This window comes from Dendrobates tinctorius, unplaced genomic scaffold, assembly GCF_039654945.1.
Source record: "Dendrobates tinctorius isolate UK_male_01 unplaced genomic scaffold, ASM3965494v1 ptg000147l, whole genome shotgun sequence".
Lineage (NCBI taxonomy): Eukaryota > Metazoa > Chordata > Amphibia > Anura > Dendrobatidae > Dendrobates > Dendrobates tinctorius.
In genome coordinates this window covers 5,766,688-5,787,061 of record NW_027361814.1, presented here as the reverse complement: position 1 = coordinate 5,787,061, position 20,374 = coordinate 5,766,688, and the positions used below count along the sequence as shown (strand labels likewise).

The following is a 20,374-nucleotide window of genomic DNA, read 5'->3' as shown; positions in this document are numbered from 1 at the left end:
TAGAATATTGCAGAATTTACAATAGATATCACTCATGTAATGTAAGTAGTAAGTGAAATCTTTGGCATTGTACTATACCTATATTTCTCTGCTGTATCTGTTCATCATGAATCGTGGTATGTGTTAAAGGGGCCCACTTAGATTCTTTCGTCCGAGGCCCAAGAAAACCTGTAGCCGGATCTTACTGCTGGTTTATGGGGGTTCTTTTTTGTACTGGTAAAATATATATGTATTAATAATAGTGAACCAGTGGATGGACCAAAAAGAGAAACAGGGCAATTATTCTGTTCACCAAGGTCTGAGCACTTACCTTTCAGGTACTGTTTAGAGCAGGGCTGTGGAGTCGGTATAAAATGTACCGACTCCTACAATATATAATACATTGGGTGCAGTAGAACAATGCAGGATGTGCTGGAAATGTTTTCATAAGAATTTGGAATAGTTATGAAATGTCCTATAAATGTCTGTTCTGTTCCTGATCTAAGGATGTCGGCTTTTAGTTGAGATGAATCTGTGCTGCACTTTATGTACACACTCAGTAGCGAGGCAGGGATGTGGAGTCGGAGGTTTGGTTTAATGACTCCCATAGCCCTGATTTAAAGTCAGCGCTCCCCATCACAGTAGGTATTTCCCTGAGAAGAGAATCTAACATTTTGCCCCTGCTCCGGAAAAATGAGAGTGAAACCTACATCCCTGTGGTACTGGGGGAAATTGTCTAATTTGCTGATAACTTGTATATGTGAAATGTTTCATGGTGTCCTCTACTGTCCATTTAGATTTTTCTCTGAAGTGATAAGACTCCTTTAAAGCTGCGCATTCAGAAGTCCATTTATCACATTAGAGAGTATGGATTATGATTTCTGGACTAAATTGCCCGTCTCCTGAACCAGCCCAAATAGAATATCAATTTTCGGTCAGTAGACCCATGGTCAATCACAAAATCATGGTCCATACTCGGTCCTCAACCACCCCACAACCATATATGAGGCTAGTGACACACGGATGTGTGTATCCGGTCTAAAGCCGGCTGCTATCTATCTTCCTTCCCAGACAGAGGTGTCCAATAGTTTGGTTTAATTATTTCATAGTTAAGTCTATAGTCTTCTCTGCAGGTGGAACGATCGGTGGTCATCGCTAATACTAATGATGGCCTGATGAGTATCCTCTGCAGTTTCCCCGTGTAACATAACATTACGGAGTCCCCGCCGCCTGCCCGGCGCCAGCATGTGAATCGCCTCTGTGTGACCTCCCATTCCCTTAGCTAAAATATGGCTTTCCCTTCCAGCACTGCTGCGGTGCGGCCACGATCTGCATGCGGTGGAGGTGTGTGATGTGTGCGCCGTTATTTATGCTCTGCTGCCACTCAAGTGTTAAGTTCATGTACAGCCCGGAGTAAAACACAGATCCTGAAATGTGTCGTCCATCGGGGAGTTCATTAGTAAATAGCTGAAGGCTGATTGCTTTTGGTTATTCTGTTTCCAATACATTCAATCATTTTTACTGTACCGGGCCCCACCACAAAGCTTTGCGGGAGCTCAGTGCGACAGGCGTGAAGACTGGCAAGATTGATGGCCTGGATTCCAATTTTAAGGGTTAATGCGGCACAGTGTAAATGTTGTGCTACGGGACAGAACTGCCGAGCGCCTTTATTCCTGCATGGAGGCTACGAAAGATGAACAACCATTCGTTACATTATTCCTTTCCTTAGGTCTTATGTTTGCACTTGGAAAAGATCATATAGCGATTTTTGCAGATTATATTATTCACTCATTAATATGTAGTTTTATTCTGGAAAAAAATAATTTAATTTTTAGGGGTTAGTGGAAATAAAACTTTTATTTTAATTGTTGTTGAGAGAATATATATTATGCACCCAAGAATACATTGAAAAATTAAAAAAAAAATCTATGGCTTTTGTAATGCATGTGGAAATAAAATTAAAGTTCTTGATCTTGATGGCCCAAAAGAGGCCAGTCCTTAGGAGGTTAGTTATTTCACATACATAAAATTAAATTTTTTATTTTTCTACTTTTTTTTCTTTAAACAAAAAAAAAAAAAAAAGCAATTTTGTTTTAAATTTACCAATTTTGGGAGGGTGGTGAATGGACTCAAAATTGCACTTTCAATTTTTTTTTGTTTTTTAATTATTTGTATGTTTTTGTTTTGTTATATATCCCGTCTTATCCGCTATCTCTTTGATAACTCTCTTCTCGACCCTCTCCAATCCGGTTTCCGCTCTTTACTCTCTACTGAAACTGCCCTCACTAAAGTCTCTAATGATCTACTAATAGCTAAATCTAATGGTCATTACTCCATGCTAATTCTCTTGGATCTCTCTGCAGCATTCGACACTGTGGATCATCAGCTCCTCCTCACTATGCTCCGCTCCATCGGCCTCAAGGACACCGTTCTCTCCTGGTTCTCCTCCTATCCCTCTGACCGCTCCTTTACTGTATCTTTTGCTGGTTCCTCCTCTCACCTTCCCCTTACTGTTGGGGTTCCTCAAGGATCAGTCCTAGGCCCCCTCCTCTTCTCCTTGTACACTGCCCCTATTCGTAAAACAATCAGTAGATTTGGTTTCCAGTACCATCTCTATGCTGATGACACCCAATTATACGCTTCTTCTCCCGACATCACGCCAGCCTTTCTAGAAAACACCAGCGATTGTCTAAACGCTGTGTCTAACATCATGTCCTCACTATATCTGAAACTGAACCTGTCAAAGACTGAACTCCTTGTGTTTCCTCCCTCTACTAATGTACCTATACCCGACATTGCCATTTCTGTGTGTGGTTCCACTATTACGCTGTCTTGGGGTCATACTTGACTCCAAGCTTTCCTTTGCCCCCCACATTCGATCACTGGCTCGCTCTTGTCATCTGCACCTCAAAAACATTTCTAGAATTCGACCTTTTCTTACTTTTGACTCTGCAAAAACTCTTACTGTTTCTCTTATTCATTCTCGTCTCGACTATTGTAACTCCCTCTCCAATCTGTCTTGAATGCTGCAGCCAGAATCATAATCCTCGCCAATCGTTACACCGATTTCTCTACCTTGTGCCAGTCCTTACACTGGCTACCCATCCATTCCAGAATTCAGTTTAAACTTATTACCCTCACCCAGAAAGCCCTCCATGGCTCAGCACCACCCTACATCTCCTCCCTTGTTTCAGTATACCACCCTACCCGCGCCCTCCGTTCTGCTGATGACCTGAGGTTAGCAACCTCAATAATCAAAACTTCCCACTCCCGTCTCCAAGACTTTACACGTGCTGCGCCAATTCTTTGGAATGCACTTCCCAGGTCAATACGATTAGTCCCCAATCCCCACAATTTTAAGCGTGCCCTGAAAACGCATTTATTTAGAGTGGCCTATCGCCTCAACACATTAACCTAATCTATCCCTGTGTGGCACAGCCAAAAGTTTTTACCATAACCAGGTTCCCCGCATCATGTTCCCACATGCTTTATGCATCCATTAGCCCTCTGTGTCTGTACTGTTACACACTTAACATTACGGCTGGTCCATACAATCAGGGCAATTGTTACCACCCACCTTTCGTGTCTACCTCTTTCCTCAAACTGTAAGCTTGCGAGCAGGGCCCTCTTTCCTCTTGGTATTTGTAATAATCTACTGTATGTGATTATTGTTATGCTGTAATGTCTATTGTCTGTACAAGTCCCCTCTGAAATGTAAAGTGCTGCGGAATATGTCGGCGCTATAGAAATAAAATGTATTATTATGTGTATATTATATTTGACAGTCTTTTTTTAATTCTTTTTTTTTCATATGGGGAAGTGAATAAGAAGCAGATTGCCGTGTGGTTCAGCTGAAATCACCTATCCAAAGCACAAGTGACTGGGGCAGTCACTCCACACATTCTTTATGGGGCTGCCTGAAAAAGCACAACGGAGTGGTCAGCAGCCCCATAGGGAATGAATGGTGCGGCGGTTGAGTGTGTGCACGACTGCTCCATTCTAATGGGTAATACAGTGCCCTCTTCTGTGGCCGACCCCCAGCATCTAGAAAAGGTAATAACCTATTGTCATAGAATAACGCATGTAACATTTTATGGTTTACAACTAGTTTTAACAATTCTGGAGTTATACTGAATATTTTTTTTTTTTTTTAACAGAAATTGAAATAAAAAAATTTTTTGGTTCTCTTTCTGAGGATTTTTAATAAACATTCCCGTCCTTTGTTTAGCTTTGATTTTTTTTCTTTTGCTTTTCTTTAATCCCACTTTGGGACTTAGAGCTTCTTGCCTTTGTTACATCCCTAATTGCCATGGTCAACCATCAGCATCATGACAAAGACCACCTAAATAACCCACTCCCTCTGTCAACTCTTTAAAGGTTACTACTGATCATAGAAATTAAAGGGATAAACAGCTGGGATCTTACATTATCCTGCTTGGCTTTATATTATATTTATAGCTAGCTCCTACCCATTAAACGCTAAAATATGGCAAGTGCTTGGACAACACACGGATGCCATCCGAGCGCTAGCCACTTTTTAACAAACCCATTCACTTGTTTGGGTGGGACGATCTGGACGTCTCCGTTTTCCATTTTGCAGACCATTCATTAGCAAAGAAAAAAAAAAGTGTAGGCTATAATACGTGATTTTCTATTCATGAAAATCAGAATAGAAACACTCAAGTGTGAATCGGGCCTAACATACAAGTATTACAGCGAATTCACTCCAGAAAAATCTGCCATGTCTTAACCAACCGTTCCTGAGGCGGGCAATCCTCAGCCTAGGGCAGCCCGGGGGGCGATCCACAGCCTATGGCAGCCCGGGGGGCAATCCACAGCCTATGGCAGCCCGGGGGGCAATCCACAGCCTAGTGCAGCCCGGGGGGGGGGAATCCTCAGCCTAGGGCAGCCCGGGGGGGGGCAATCCTCAGCCTAGGGCAGCCCGGGGGGGGGGGGGGAAGCCTCAGCCTAGGGCAGCCCGGGGGGGGGGGGAAGCCTCAGCCTAGGGCAGCCCGGGGGGGGGGGGGAAGCCTCAGCCTAGGGCAGCCCGGGGGGGGGGGGGAAGCCTCAGCCTAGGGCAGCCCGGGGGGGGGGGGGGAAGCCTCAGCCTAGGGCAGCCCGGGGGGGGGGGGGGAAGCCTCAGCCTAGGGCAGCCCGGGGGGGGGGGGGGAAGCCTCAGCCTAGGGCAGCCCGGGGGGGGGGGGGGAAGCCTCAGCCTAGGGCAGCCCGGGGGGGGGGGGGGAAGCCTCAGCCTAGGGCAGCCCGGGGGGGGGGGGAAGCCTCAGCCTAGGGCAGCCCGGGGGGGGGGGGGGAAGCCTCAGCCTAGGGCAGCCCGGGGGGGGGGGGGGAAGCCTCAGCCTAGGGCAGCCCGGGGGGGGGGGGGAAGCCTCAGCCTAGGGCAGCCCGGGGGGGGGGGGGGAAGCCTCAGCCTAGGGCAGCCCGGGGGGGGGGGAAGCCTCAGCCTAGGGCAGCCCGGGGGGGGGGAAGCCTCAGCCTAGGGCAGCCCGCGGGGAAGCCTCAGCCTAGGGCAGCCCGCGGGGAAGCCTCAGCCTAGGGCAGCCCGCGGGCAATCCACAGCCTAGGGCAGCCTGCGGGGAAGCCTCAGCCTAGGGCAGCCTGCAGATTCTCTTTAAGCTACTTTCTATCATTTCTAATAAATGTGTATCTATCATGGTGTTCATTATGGAAACCCAAAAAATCAGATATTAAATGGTTATTTTAAAAAAAAAATCCTATATTCAAGTTAAGCGGGGATAACGTGCTTATTGCTATAGGTCCGATATCCATCCAGAGATTGGGGTGCTGTGCTCGGTCTTGAATAGTGCGGAAGTGCAGCGCTTGACCTCCACTTCATTCATCGTCAATGGGACTGCCGGAGAAAGCTGAGCACAGCGCTCAGGCACCCTCATAGAAAATGAATGGAGCGGAGGTCAAGCGTGCACAACTCTGCTACATTCAAGCTCCGTTCTTAGGGATTTAAATCCCTGATCCTGAGATCACTAGTGGATCCAGCAGCCGGGGCCCTCAGCGATCGGCATGTTATCCCCCAACTCAATGGATATGGGGTAACTGTAACCTTTAATGCCATATGTAATCGATCTGACCCCCAACGATATTTTCCAATGTCCACAGAAGGTCACAAGGTTGTCAGACTCACATAAAACAGTTACAAGTCAGCAAAGAGCAGAGGGGAAATGATGAATACATCACAAGCCTTTCTCCTGCTGCATCCATGTACGTACCACATCTGGGCTCCTGAGGGGACCCTTTCATGAACAGCATACAAGGAGCCACGTTGATCAGCTTCTTCAGCCGCACATTGATGTCTTCCTTCGGAGATCTGTTGGAGGTAGCTGGGGGAGAGGCGTTTGATGCATGGCGTTGGACCCGTTTGGCCAACTCGGGTGCATGGGCCCCGTCTAACCTGTCAATCTTCTGAGAATTCTAGGACAGAAAACAGATGATCAGAACGATAAGAAGCCTGAGCATCAAACACGGATACTACAAGAGGGGAACGCAAGTCTCGGGGGCTACATCCTTCATTCTTACTTGTCAATCTTTTATTAAACAGCTGCAGAATCGCTGCCCTGGTGTAATAAGTGATACGACCGTCACCACAAAATCACATTGGTGAACAAGAAAAAAAAATGAAAGGCACAAAAAGAAAAAAAAAAGCAGAACTGCAACAACTGGGGCCCTGTAGATCAGTGCAGCCAAGAAGAACCGATAATTAAAAGTGTCTAACATACCTAGCAAGATGTACGCACCAATGTGATATACTGGGAGCAATTTCTGCTGCCTCTTTTCGACCAGAACTAGTGAATCTGCCCCACTGAGATTGGCATAGTACTGGGCATGAGGGGCTGATGGACGGGGAAAGATTCTCTCAGTGCCCCCTGCACTTACCATATATTTTCCTGTGATGGACCCTTTAAAGGGATATTTCCAGCTTGCTAAACTGTGTCTTAATTTGTGCTTCAGGCCACCCGACTATGCCAGTGCCATTCACTTGAATGGAGCCGTGCTGCAGCGGTTGGCTTGGACCACCACTAGGCAACAGAAAAGCTATGAAACGGTGCTGCCGCCTCTTTATTCTCAAGATCAGTGCCAATATTTAATGGGAAGGGTACCGCATTGACTGTGTTTTTTCTGTTTCAGTTTAATAAAAAAAAAAAGCCAACTGAGTTTCAATCAATCACCCTCCCCGGGTCCAGCACCAAGTATCCACTGCTGCTCCTGGTGTCTGTTATTGTCTGCAGCACTGATGTCATAACACTGCTGCAAATAACTGATTGGCTGCACAGCTGCCATCATATCAGCGCTGCAGACAATAACAGGGACCAGTGGCAAAGACTCAATGCTGGACCAGGGAAGAGTGGGTAAAACGGTTTGCTTTTTTTAGCCTTATATTACCCTGTGTAGCAACAAAGCAAACCGCCAATCTCGTAAAGACATCGCGTTCGACCACTGAAGAGTTAAAAAATTCATCGTATACGAGGAAATGAAAAGATTCTCAGTGTTCAAAAAGATGCAAAAAATTAAAAAAAAAAAAAAAAAGTTATAGACCATCCTGGCCAACAGAGGGGGATCTACACCCACAAAACACCATGCCAATCGGGAGAGAAAGCGCAGAAACTGCTCATAACAGATAGAATTGTTACCAAAAAAAAGGATTTACGGAAAATTATCATTATATAGTTACAAAAAGTGCAAATTGTGTCTGTTCACGTGGCTGACATGCTGAAAACATCGGCTCTGCGTGGACTCGGCTCATTAGTTTGCACCCCCTTACATATTTTGGGAGGCAAGTGTTTTGGAATGGTGCTTTTTTATATGGGTGTAAAGCGCACAAACAAGGTTGTTCTTAGGCCGGTTTCACATTTGCGCCCCCTGCCGCGCCTCCGCCGGTAGCTCCGCCTCAGGGCGCATGACGCTGCATGCGTCATGCGTCCCCTATCTTTATCACTGAGGACGCAGGCCGTGCGCAGTTTGCGTTTGGCGGCGCCTGCGTCCTTTTGACGGTGCGCCGACCAGCGCCAAACGCAACCTGTTGCAATTTGGTTGCGCTCGGCGAACCGTCAAAAGGCCGCAGGCGCCGCCAAACGCATACTGCGCACGGCCTGCGTCCTCAGTGATAAAGATAGGGGACGCATGACACATGCAGCGTCATGCGCCCTGAGGCGGAGCTACCGGCAGAGGCGCGGCAGGGGGCAGGGCTTAGCGGCGGCCGTGCGCAGGCCGTCGCTGCGCACGGAAGCGCAAATGAGAAACTGGCCTTAGAGGTTTTTTTGCTACTAAATTATGGGCAAATACGGTACCGAAGCCTTGACGAGACTTCAGGAAAGTTTCACCTCCACAAGCAATTTTCTTCTACTCCAACATGTTTAAAATTAATGAAAGTAGCTACAATGCCTGTATGTTTCTATGGTAACAGACTACCCCGGTGTAGTCAGATGATACAGTCACAATCCCATCTGCTCTCATTTTGGTTGGATACTGCGCAGTAGGGCACAGATGGCATTATAACGGCACACTTTGCTCGCTGTATGTCACTGTGGCTGAAGACACATAATGACAGAAAAAATGTAATTACAATAATTCGTACACCTGTTTATTTTTAGGCTTAGTTCACAATTATCCTGTACTCCACGTTGAGCACTGCATCGGTGTTTCCATGTAAAGGCGAAAAAAAAATGGGAGTGAACGGAAGCCCGACAGGACCATTTATTATAATAAGGAAAACGGGGGCCAGTCTAGCCTTGTTTTAGCAGTGACCTTCTTTTTAGTTGAACAGAAAAGTAGTCAATGGTCCTAATGTATCAGCCTGAAAAAAAAATACTGCCAGATCAAAAGGCCAAAGTGACTCCATCTGTTCCATTATACTGAATAGCTCCGTCAGGGGCTTCTCTGTCTCAATCCTGTTTTTCGGGAAATTAAGATGGAAACCCCAAAGCTGCACTCAGCATAGAGAACAGTATAAACGCAAACTAGCTGCACTGGAACAAATTTAAGAAAAAAAACGTTGGATATGATGGACCTAACGCTTCAAATAAAGTGTTCTGAGGCTCTTCTCACGTGACACCTTATAAGTGAATGGGGTCCACCAGGCACAGGAGATATCCATGTGGCAGCGCCTAATATACTGTAAATGGATGCCACAACAATGTATAGAATAAATATACGTGTGTATAGATAAAATAAACAGCAGAGGTGTGGATGGTGAGCAGGCATTAAAAACTTTTTTTTTTTAAATCATTTTTAGCGCTCTTTTTCTTTACTTCTTCCAAGAGTAATGAGGGCTTATTTTTTTTTTCAAGAAGGAGTTGCCAACCCATGGTAGCATCGCAGTGGGCGGGAGGGGGTCTGTTGATGGACGTCAGGCAGGACTGCAGGCATGCTTTAAATGCCGCAATTAATGATTAACAGCATTTAAAGTTTAGACAGCATTGATCAGAGCTAACCACTAAATTTGCTGTTGTAGGCAGACAGGCGTCGGCTGTATAACACAGCTGGCACCTGCCGTATGTGCAGAAAGCCAAGATCCTAAGCCAGCTCCAAGAACATGTACTCAACACAGGGCTGTAGACTCGGAGTCGTGGAGTCGGAGCCCATTTTGGTGGAGTCGGAGTCAGAGTTGATGTCATGGAAATTGAGGAGTCGGAGGTTTGGCTTTCTGACTCCACAGCCCTGATATGAGGGAGTCGGAGTCATGGAAATTGAGGAGTTGGAGTCGGAGGTTTGGCTTACCGTCTTAACAGCCCTGACTCATTGTTTTAGAACATCCTATGTTGGGAGGTAGTGGAAGGGGTTAATCTTTGTCCAACCATACATACAACTATATACAGAGCTCTGTACACACAAATTATCCATTTCTGTTGCGTTTCCTACCTTAAAAAGCAAGAACGTCGGCACAGAGGTGATCTCGTACTTCTCCGACACTTCAGGAATGGCTTCGGCTTCAAGCTTCAAATAATAAAAAAAGAAAACGAAAAAAAAAAAAGGAGGTAAAAAAAAATACTATGTTGAAGTAATTTTATTTTCATGTCCCTTTTTATGGCACGTTTAGAAAACCCTCGCAGGGATACTTGGTATGTTTAAAATGGAGTTGAATGCAAAACTTTGCGAGTCATTTGCATTTAAATGAGACTCGCCGGGCTGCCCCTGTCATCCACTGAGCCTGCACTATGACAAAACAGGTTCAAGGGTTCTTATTTTGTTGCACATTTCAAAAGATGCCCCGAGGCTGCAAATAAAAATTTTTTGGTGCACTAGTGACCTAGTAAATTTTCAATCATATGCAGCTACTACTATATTGAAATCCATAAATCACTGACCCCGGTTATGTCATGATTACAGTGCTTATTTTCTGCCCACAGCAATTCTGGCTGTTTGCTCTATTGACTAATTTCGAGAGGCAGTACATCAACACTGACATTTGCAGCTCTCTGCAAATTATGAAGCAAAAAGGAAAAAAAAAAAAGAAAAAGGGAGGGGAAAGGAGAATTTCTTCAATAAAGGTATTGATGTCTGGAAAAATTTTACGCTTAACCCTTCGTGCCGCAGCTCGTTTCTGAGCAGAACAATGAGCGATAATGCTCGGTAATTATATTAAAGACAAACGGCGGCAGGCGATCGAACATTAGTCAGTCGGGCAGAAGGCGGAGGAGCGGGGCTTTCAGGAAAGGGCAGTTTGGCATTGACGTGAGAGCTTCTTTAAAATAGCCCCAGTCCTTGAATCTGCATTGTCCGTTATATTATTATTGTACTAAGCCTCGTTCCATCTTCCCTCCATTAATGCATGCACGGGACGAGCAGCACCAGCTGTCGAAATGTGGCGTTAAGAGGGGCAAGGCAATGGGAGTGAAGGGAAGAAATGGCCGGAGATCGACACAGAAACCACATGGTGCAGTGTGTCTCCACTCCAGAAATACCCTTCTGCAACTCATGACTGTCCTACGGAAGGAAAAAAAAAAAAAAGAAATGAAGGTATGATAGTCCGCAGCGTAAGTGATAACTTGCGGACCGTAAGCGATCCGACAGCTGCGATCCTTGCCTGGTGCTCAGAGCAACCCCCCTTCTAATAGATAAGAAGCCGCGCACGGTCGCCAACGCGCCATTCATTCACTTTGGCACTGCCAGAGATCTACAGCAATCCCAACGAGTGGTGGCCGCCATTACCATGGGGCATTTCAGAACCCAATTCTAAGGATCAGTCACGGTCTCATTGGACAGAACCCCAACGATCCAGCATTTATTTTCAATCCTTTGAGGCTGTGTGCCCACGTAGCGATTTTTAAGCGTTTTTGCCGCGATTTTCGGCGCGAAAACGCAGCGAAAACGTTTAAAAATCGTGTACAAAACGCCCCCCATGCATTCCTATGGCATTCCGCACATGCTGTGCTAATGCTGCGGAATCGCATCGCGGAAAAAATCGCTGCATGCTCATTCTTTTGTGCGGAATCGCAAAGAATTGCCGCGATTCCGCACCCATAGGAATGCATGGGAACCGCTTACTTCCCGCATGTGGCTATGTCCACCATGCGGGAAGTTAAGCGTCTCATGTGCGGTTGGTACCCACGGTGTGGAGGAGAGGAGACTGTCCTCCAGGCCCTGGGTACCATACCCCTGTAAAAAAAAGAATAAAAAATCGGGGTATATTTACCTTCCGATGTCCCGCTCTGCATTCCCGGGCCTCAGCGTTCCCAGTAATGCCTTGCGGCAAGGCCCTGTAATGACGTGGTCTCGCGAGATCGCTATAGTAACGCGAGACTACGTCATCACAGGTCTCGCAAGGCATTACTGGGAACGCTGAGGCCGGGAATGCAGCACGGGACATCGGAAGGTAAATATACCCCGATTTTTTTATTTTTTTTTTTAGCATTTTAACATCCTATCTTTTACTATTGATGCCGCATAGGCAGCCTCAATAGTAAAAACCTGGTCACACTTGTCAAACACTATGTTTGACGAGTGTGACCAACCTGTCAATCACTTTCCAAGCGATGCTTCAAATCGCTTGGAAAGTGCTTGAATATCGCACGCGAAAATCGCGGCAAAATCGCGCGGGAAAAAAAGTGCGATTTCTGGGAAGGAGTGCGGTTTTTAGTGAGCGTTTTAAAACGCTACGTGGGCACATAGCCTGAAAGCTATACCATTGCTTGCCAGATACTGCATTTGGGTCAGCACTGTATTTTGTAGTATGCCATTTTGGCCTCCTACGCATGGAAGCCTAGAAAGAGAGCGGGGCGATACAAGTAGTCTGGTGCACCGATCGCAACGTGTCGACGAAACTACTACTATTACAGTCTATTTATTGTGCAAAATCTTGTATAATCATTTTTCTACATAACTCTTGAATCTGACAGCAGGTTTTTGCTATGTAATCAGAGAGCAGCATGATGTAGGGGGAAGTGACCCTGATTCCAGCGATGTATCATTATTATTCTGTGTTTTACCGTTTCAGTGTTTTATCAGCAGATGATCACTACAGGACTAGGTGTCTCGTGCCTTCTGGTCCAACCCCACCCCCCAGCACTGATTAGCAGCTTTCTATCATTACACCTAAAGCAGCCAATCAGTGGTGTGGGCGGGGTTATACACAGCTCAGCATTCAAGCTCTGCTAACCTGTAGCAGAGCAGAGAAAACAGATTCTATCACAATGCTGTACCCAGTAAACTACTAAGTGACGCATCGCTGGAATCAGGGTCTGTGTTCCTACATCAAGCTGCTGACAGATTATACCACAAAACCCTGGTGACAGATTCCACTTAATAATAAAGTACAGGTCAGGGTCATATGAAGATAGTAACATAGTAACATAGTAACATAGTTATTAAGGTTGAAGGGAGACTTTAAGTCCATCTAGTTCAACCCATATCCTATCCTAACTTGCCCTAACATGTTGATCCAGAGGAAGGCAAAAAAAACCCATGTGGCAACAAGTAAGCTTCACATTGGGGAAAAAAATTCCTTCCTGACTCCACATACGGCAATCAGACTTGCTCCCTGGATCAACGCAATATTAAGGAGACTAGTGTATATACCCTGTAATATTATACTTTTCAAGAAAGGCATCCAGTCCCTTCTTAAATTTTAGTAGGGAATCACTCATTACAACATCATATGGCAGAGAGTTCCACAGTCTCACTGCTCTTACAGTAAAGAATCCGCGTCTGTGAGTATGCTTAAACCTTCTTTCCTCCAGACGTAGAGGATGCCCCCTTGTCCCCGTCAAAGGTCTAAGAGTAAAAAGATCATTAGAAAGGTCTTTGTACTGTCCCCGCATATATTTATACATTGTAATAAGATCACCCCTAAGCCTTCGATTCTCCAAACTAAATAACCCCAAATGTAATAAACTGTCTTGGTATTGCAGACCCCCTAGTTCCCTAATAACCTTGGTCGCTCTTCTCTGCACCCGCTCCAGTTCAGCTATGTCTTTCTTATACACCGGAGACCAGAACTGTACACAGTATTCTAAGTGTGGTCGCACTAGTGACTTATATAGAGGTAAAATTATGTTCTCCTCATGAGCATCTATGCCTCTTTTAATGCATCCCATTATTTTATTTGCCTTTGCAGCAGCTGCCTGACACTGGCCGCTAAATGTGAGTTTGTCGTCCACCCATACACCCAGGTCTTTTTCAGTGACTGTTTTGCCCAGTGTTTTACAATTAAGCACATAATTATACATCTTGTTCGTTCTACCCAAGTGCATGACCTTACATTTATCCCCATTAAAGCTCATTTGCCATTTATCAGCCCAAGCTTCTAGTTTACATAAATCCTCCTGTAATATAAAATTGTCCTCCTCTGTATTGATTACCCTGCAGAGTTTAGTGTCATCTGCAAATATTGAAATTCTACTCTCTATGCCCCCTACAAGGTCATTAATAAATATGTTAAAAAGAAGCGGGCCCAAAACTGACCCCTGTGGTACCCCACTGCTAACCGTGACCCAGTCTGAGTGTGCTCCATTAATAACCACCCTTTGTTTCCTATCCCTGAGCCAGCTCTTAACCCACCTACACATATTTTCCCCTATCCCCATTGTTCTCATTTTATGTATCAACCTTTTGTGTGGCACCGTATCAAAAGCTTTTGAAAAGTCCATGTACACCACATCCACTGCATTCCCTTGGTCCAGTCCGGAACTTACCTCTTCATAAAAGCTTATCAGATTAGTCTCACAGGAACGGTCCCTTGTAAACCCATGTTGATATTGGGTCATGAGGTTATTCTTCTCCAGATACTCCAGTATAGTATCTCTTAGAAAACCCTCCAGGATTTTACCCACAGTTGAGGTTAAACTTACTGGCCTATAATTTCCAAGTTCAGTTTTTGTCCCCTTTTTGAATATTGGCACCACATTTGCTATACGCCAGTCCTGTGGTACAGACCCTGTTATTATGGAATCTTTAAAGATTAAAAATAATGGTCTATCTATGACTGTGCTTAATTCCTGCAGTACTCGGGGGTGTATCCCATCCGGGCCCGGGGATTTGTCGATTTTTGTGATTTTTAGACACCGCCGTACTTCCTGCTGGTTTAAGCAGGTGACATTTAACAGAGAATTTTTATCCCTGATCATGTTATCCGTCATGGGATTTTCTTGTGTAAACACTGTTGAAAAAAAGTCATTTAGCATATTGGCTTTTTCCTCATCCTCATCCACCATTTCACCCAGACTATTTTTAAGGGGGCCAACACTATCTTTTTTTTAGTTTCTTACTATTTATGTAGTTAAAGAATATTTTGGGATTATTTTTACTTTCCCTGGCAATGAGTCTCTCTGTCTCAATCTTTGCTGTCTTGATTTGCTTTTTACAGAATTTATTTAATCTTCTGTATTTAGTTAATGCCTCATCACTACCTACTTGCTTTAATTCGCTAAATGCTTTATTTTTGTCCCTTATTGCACCCCTTACAGCTCTATTTAGCCATAGTGGTTTCTTCCTATTTCTCGCATGTTTATTCCCATACGGTATATATTGTGCACAGGTCCTATTCAGGATGCTAATAAACGTCTCCCATTTTCTTTGTGTATTTTTATGTCTCAGGATATCGTCCCAGTTAATTCCACCAAGATCATCTCTCATCCGATCTACAACATGGTCCATCCACTTGCAGAGCATTACAACAACATAGCATCTCCTGGTCTGCCAGATGCCAGTGTCCATTCCTGATGGATAACAGAGTACAAATATTACAGAAAACTTTGGGCCAAGTTAAAGAACTTGTCCATCTCTGGAGACTTTTTTTATCTAATTAAATACCTGGATTTACAGCTAAAAATATTTGGAAATCTGGTTTTATAGTCATTTTGTAAGCAGCTTAAAATTTTCATTGAAAAAAAAACCGCAGCAAAAATGCAATGTGGGAACATTGCCCAATTATTGAACATGTCACCAATTTGCTAAGTAAATATATTTCTAAATGTGTAATAATGAGAAATGACACAGAGAAAAAACAGCCATGGAACGTCACAACAGCAGCTGAAAACTATCAGTAATTAGAGAGCAATCCTGCACTACTGAAAAATAATACCAGATGGTTCAACTGATGGCCTATAAAAAGGTGTCTCGTTACCAAGATGCCACACAAGAAACATCTCCTGATGGGTAAAACCAGTGAGCTGTCTCAAGACCTTCACAACCTTATTGTTGCAAAACATATTGATGGCATTGGTTATAGTAGAGTTTCTAAACTACAGAAGGTTCAAGTGAGCACTGATGGGACCATAATCCGGAAATGGAAAGAAAATTTCACCACAAAACGGCTCCCCACAATATTTCAGACAGAAGAGTGAAAAGAATTATCAGGACGAGCTGTCCAACAGCATGAAAATAAATATTGTCCTGAAAGGTGGACAATCTCTTTAACATTATTTTTCAGACGGTACTTTACCTTTACGAATGTGACTCCGGGATGGACCTTGGCCAGTTCAGCCATAACATCATTCATTTGAGAACACTGAGGAGCCCATGGAGCCCAAAAATGTACAACGAGCAAAACCCTGAAAGTAGAAATAGAACATATAGGTTAATGGGGTACATTTATTAAAATCACAAAAATGTGCCGTAATCCACTGTCATATTAGAGAATCCTGAATAAATAAAGGAGGTCCTCTACTCAGGATCCTTTTCTCATGGGCAGAACGGACTGCAGTTGCAAAGAGCAACTCTCTAGAGGACCTGTCTTGACCACCAATACATAGAAAACCCCATGATTTTCTTTTGATACGGTGCCACACAAAAGGTTGATACATAAAATGAGAACAATGGGGATAGGGGAAAATATGTGTAAGTGGGTTAAGAGCTGGCTCAGGGATAGGAAACAAAGGGTGGTTATTAATGGAGCGCACTCGGACTGGGTCACGGTTAGCAGTGGGGTACCACAGGGGGTCAGTATTGGGCCCGCTTCTTTTTAACATATTTATTAATGACCTTGTAGGGGGCATAGAGAGTAGAATTTCAATATTTGCAGATGACACTAAACTCTGCAGGGTGATCAATACAGAGGAGGACAATTTTATATTACAGGAGGATTTATGTAAACTAGAAGCTTGGGCTGATAAATGGCAAATGAGCTTTAATGGGGATAAATGTAAGGTCATGCACTTGGGTAGAATGAATAAGATGTATAATTATGTGCTTAATTGTAAAACACTGGGCAAAACAGTCACTGAAAAAGACCTGGGTGTATGGGTGGACGACAAACTCACATTTAGTGGCCAGTGTCAGGCAGCTGCTGTAAAAGCAAATAAAATAATGGGATGCATTAAAAGAGGCATAGATGCTCATGAGGAGAACATAATTTTACCTCTATATAAGTCACTAGTGCGACCACACTTAGAATACTGTGTACAGTTCTGGTCTCCGGTGTATAAGAAAGACATAGCTGAACTGGAGCGGGTGCAGAGAAGAGCGACCAAGTTTATTAGGGAACTAGGGGGTCTGCAATACCAAGACAGGTTATTACACTTGGGGTTATTTAGTTTGGAAAATCGAAGGCTTTGGGGTGATCTTATTACAATGTATAAATATATGTGGGGACAATACAAAGACCTTTCTAATGATCTTTTTACTCTTAGACCTGTGACGGGGACAAGGGGGCATCCTCTACGTCTGGAGGAAAGAAGGTTTAAGCATACTCACAGACGCGGATTCTTTACTGTAAGAGCAGTGAAACTATGGAACTCTCTGCCATATGATGTTGTAATGAGTGATTCCCTACTAAAATTTAAGAATGGACTGGATGCCTTTCTTGAAAAGTATAATATTACAGGGTATATACACTAGTTTCCTTAATATTGCGTTGATCCAGGGAACTAGTCTGATTGCCGTATGTGGAGTCGGGAAGGAATTTTTTTCCCCAAAGTGAAGCTTACTGTTTGCCACATGGGTTTTTTTTGCCTTCCTCTGGATCAACATGTTAGGGAAGGTTAGGATAGGATATGGGTTGAACTAGATGGACTTAAAGTCTTCCTTCAACCTTAATAACTATGTTACTATGATTTAAATAAGAGCTATGTAATGTGTAATTTCCCCTGCGGGGGGGGCGCTGCAGGAAAACATCACTTATTGCCCAGATTCCCGATTTGATCGCTAAAGATCTCTGTGGGTGGACACTTTGCAGTCGTCTGCTTATAATCAAGGGACCGTACGTAGTAGACACGCAGCACATCATACAGTAGGAAGTCAGAGTAGGCCTCCACTCATTATAGGGTATCTGTCAGCAGCATTTCACCCCTTAAACTATTTATTTGCGCATGCTGCTCTTCCATAGACAAGTACAGCAATACTTTTACATGGCCAGGCCGTTCCACCATTAATAAGAAACCCGCATTTGAATTGATATGCAAATTAGGCTAAAGATCTATGATAGATCTGTAGCCTCTGTCATTCCAGCTCTATTCTACGCCTACTCGTTTGACTGACAGCTCTTTTATCAGAAATCACATAGCATAAATACAGCTGTCAATCAAGCAGAAGGAGGCAGGGAATACAGCTGGAGTGACATAGGCTTCAGCCCTAACATAGATCTTCAGCTTCATCTGCATAACAATTCAAACTCTGATTTCTCGGTAATGGACGAACGGACTGGCCATGTAAAGATATTGTTGGAATTATCCTTGAAAGCATGTGCGTATAAATAGTTATAGGCCAATTGCTAGGGTACAAGTGTAGTAAATGCTAGATGCAGAGACACCAAATACTGTATAAGGAGCAGTGACGTGGGAAGCAATTCAACGAGATCGCTTGTGTCTGTGACCTCGCTGCCATCAGTCTTTGGATAACAATGGTGTTGTCAAACATTGTCCTCTTCGCCGTTTGTACACACTATAACAAGGGACCCTTCTAAAATCTAAGGATGGTATAAAGTAGGAGAACCTATTTATATATACTAACTAAGGGCATGTTCCCATGGTCAGTAAACGCTGCGGGTTGGACGCTGTGTACATCCGCAGCGTTCAGATGTCACAGCATAGTGGATGGGATTTCAAGAAATCCCATGCCCACTTTGCGTGCACAGACGCCTCCGGCTTACTTGCAGAGACAGACATGCGGCGCCTCTTTCTAGACTGCAGCATGTCAATTTATGTAGTGGAGACGCTCAGTCTCCGCTGCGTAAACTACTTATACACTTTCATTAGATGCAGTAAAACCGCATTATCTTCTTAGTCACATGCGTATTTAGTGCAGGAACGCAGCTTACTCCGCATGTGTACTAATTTAAATAATGGTGTACCTTGTTTTAGCCGGAAGTTCACGTATACTGCAGTCCTCCTGATCAGCTGATCGCGAGAACTGCAGTGCACGTGACCGCCGAGGACGGGATTATCTACGGTCACTGCTCCCCCCTCCTCAGTGCACGTGACCACCGGGGACCGAGTTATCTACGGTGATCATCTTCAAGCTCTGCTGTTTTCTGGATGTCAGGCTGAATGGTGGCATAATGACACCGTTCAGCCAATGGCATCCAAATGTAGCAGAGCTGGACTCATAGCAGGACAGTATGTATATCTTCTCGGCAGACAGGTAAGGATATTGTTGCTTTTTTATTTTAATTCTCCTCAAGAAGACAAGGGCGTCGGTGGAATAGGCGATGCAGCAAGTATGGTTTAATTAAGATCTAGTAAAGGAATCTGTGTCATTATTTCAATTAAAACACTTTATTCTGGCTGTGTCTTTATTTACCATATAACTATAGGATTAGTAGTGGATCGGAGTCTTATATACTGCTCTCCATTAGTAATCCGTGGGCTTGATGTCACCTGACAATGCAAAGGTGACATCAACCCCACAAATATTAACCCCACTTGCCACCGCTACAGGGCAAGTGCCACAATTGATGCATCTTTGGATACACCAACTGTGGAACGGCTGCGGGCTGCTATTTTTAGGCTGGTGAGGAACAAAATCCATCGGCCTCACCAGCCTGACAATACCAGGCCGCAGCTGTCTGCTTTTTCCTTAGCTGGTTAGCAAAAATAGTGGGACCCCATGCTATTTTTTTTTTTTTTTTTAGAGGGGATCCCACTATTTTTGCTAACCATCCAAGGTAAGCAGACTGCTGCGGCCTGGTATTATCAGGCTGGTAAGGTTCATGGATATTGGATCCTTGCCAGCTTGAAATACCAGTCCCAGTAATATGCTTTACTCTGGCTGGTTAACACATATACAGGGCACCCCACGCTATTTTTTTTTTATTATTATTTATTAAAAAGGAGGGGACCTCTCTCTGGGCTTTCCTCCACTTCCTGTGTCATGTACGTCCGGCAGTATCACAAGAGTGACCATTATTTAAATTAGTACACATACGTAGTAAGCTGTGTTCCCGCACTTAATACGCATGTGATTAGGAAGATAATGCGGTTTTACCGCATGTAATTAAAGTCTATGAGTAATTTATGCACTGGAGATGATTAGTCTTCGCTACATAAATTGACATGCTGCTGTCTGGAAAGACGCGCCCCATGTCCGTCTATGCGGGTGAGCCGCTGGCGTCGGTGCACGCATAGCGGGAATGGGATAGCTTGAAATTCCATCCACTATGCTGTAATAGCTGGACGCTGCGAATGTAACGCAGCGTCCAACCCACGGCGTTTACTGACGGTGTGCACATATCCCTATATATCTGCAAACAGGAAATCACTTTTTTTTCCTTCCCAGAAGCCAACTTTCAAATAGCTTTATTTCAAGTGACAAAAAAACGCATCAAAAACGCATGCGGGAAAAACGCATCAAAAACGCAGGTGACTTGCCAGTGACCTCACATGCAGATTTGGTGCAGATTTCACCTGTGTCAAACCCTGAACAAATACTGAGCCATTCCTGATCGTGTGCACATACCCTGAGGGGTTGAAGAGAGAAGAGTGTCTTCCATGTCTAG

At 44.5% G+C, this 20,374-nt stretch overlaps 1 protein-coding gene across 1 annotated transcript in view; it reads right to left on the bottom strand.

Annotated features, from left to right (window-relative positions):
* The window catches only part of GLRX3 (glutaredoxin 3), a 46,956-nt gene that overhangs the window by 16,319 nt on the left and 10,263 nt on the right, over window positions 1–20,374 (bottom strand). Inside the window, exons 2-4 of the mRNA XM_073546379.1 lie at window positions 15,887–15,995; window positions 9,868–9,942; window positions 6,222–6,423 (exon numbers count right to left, since the gene is read on the bottom strand). Of these exons, the coding sequence (XP_073402480.1) occupies window positions 6,222–6,423; window positions 9,868–9,942; window positions 15,887–15,995 (386 nt within the window). The remainder of the gene's footprint in view (window positions 1–6,221; window positions 6,424–9,867; window positions 9,943–15,886; window positions 15,996–20,374) is intronic.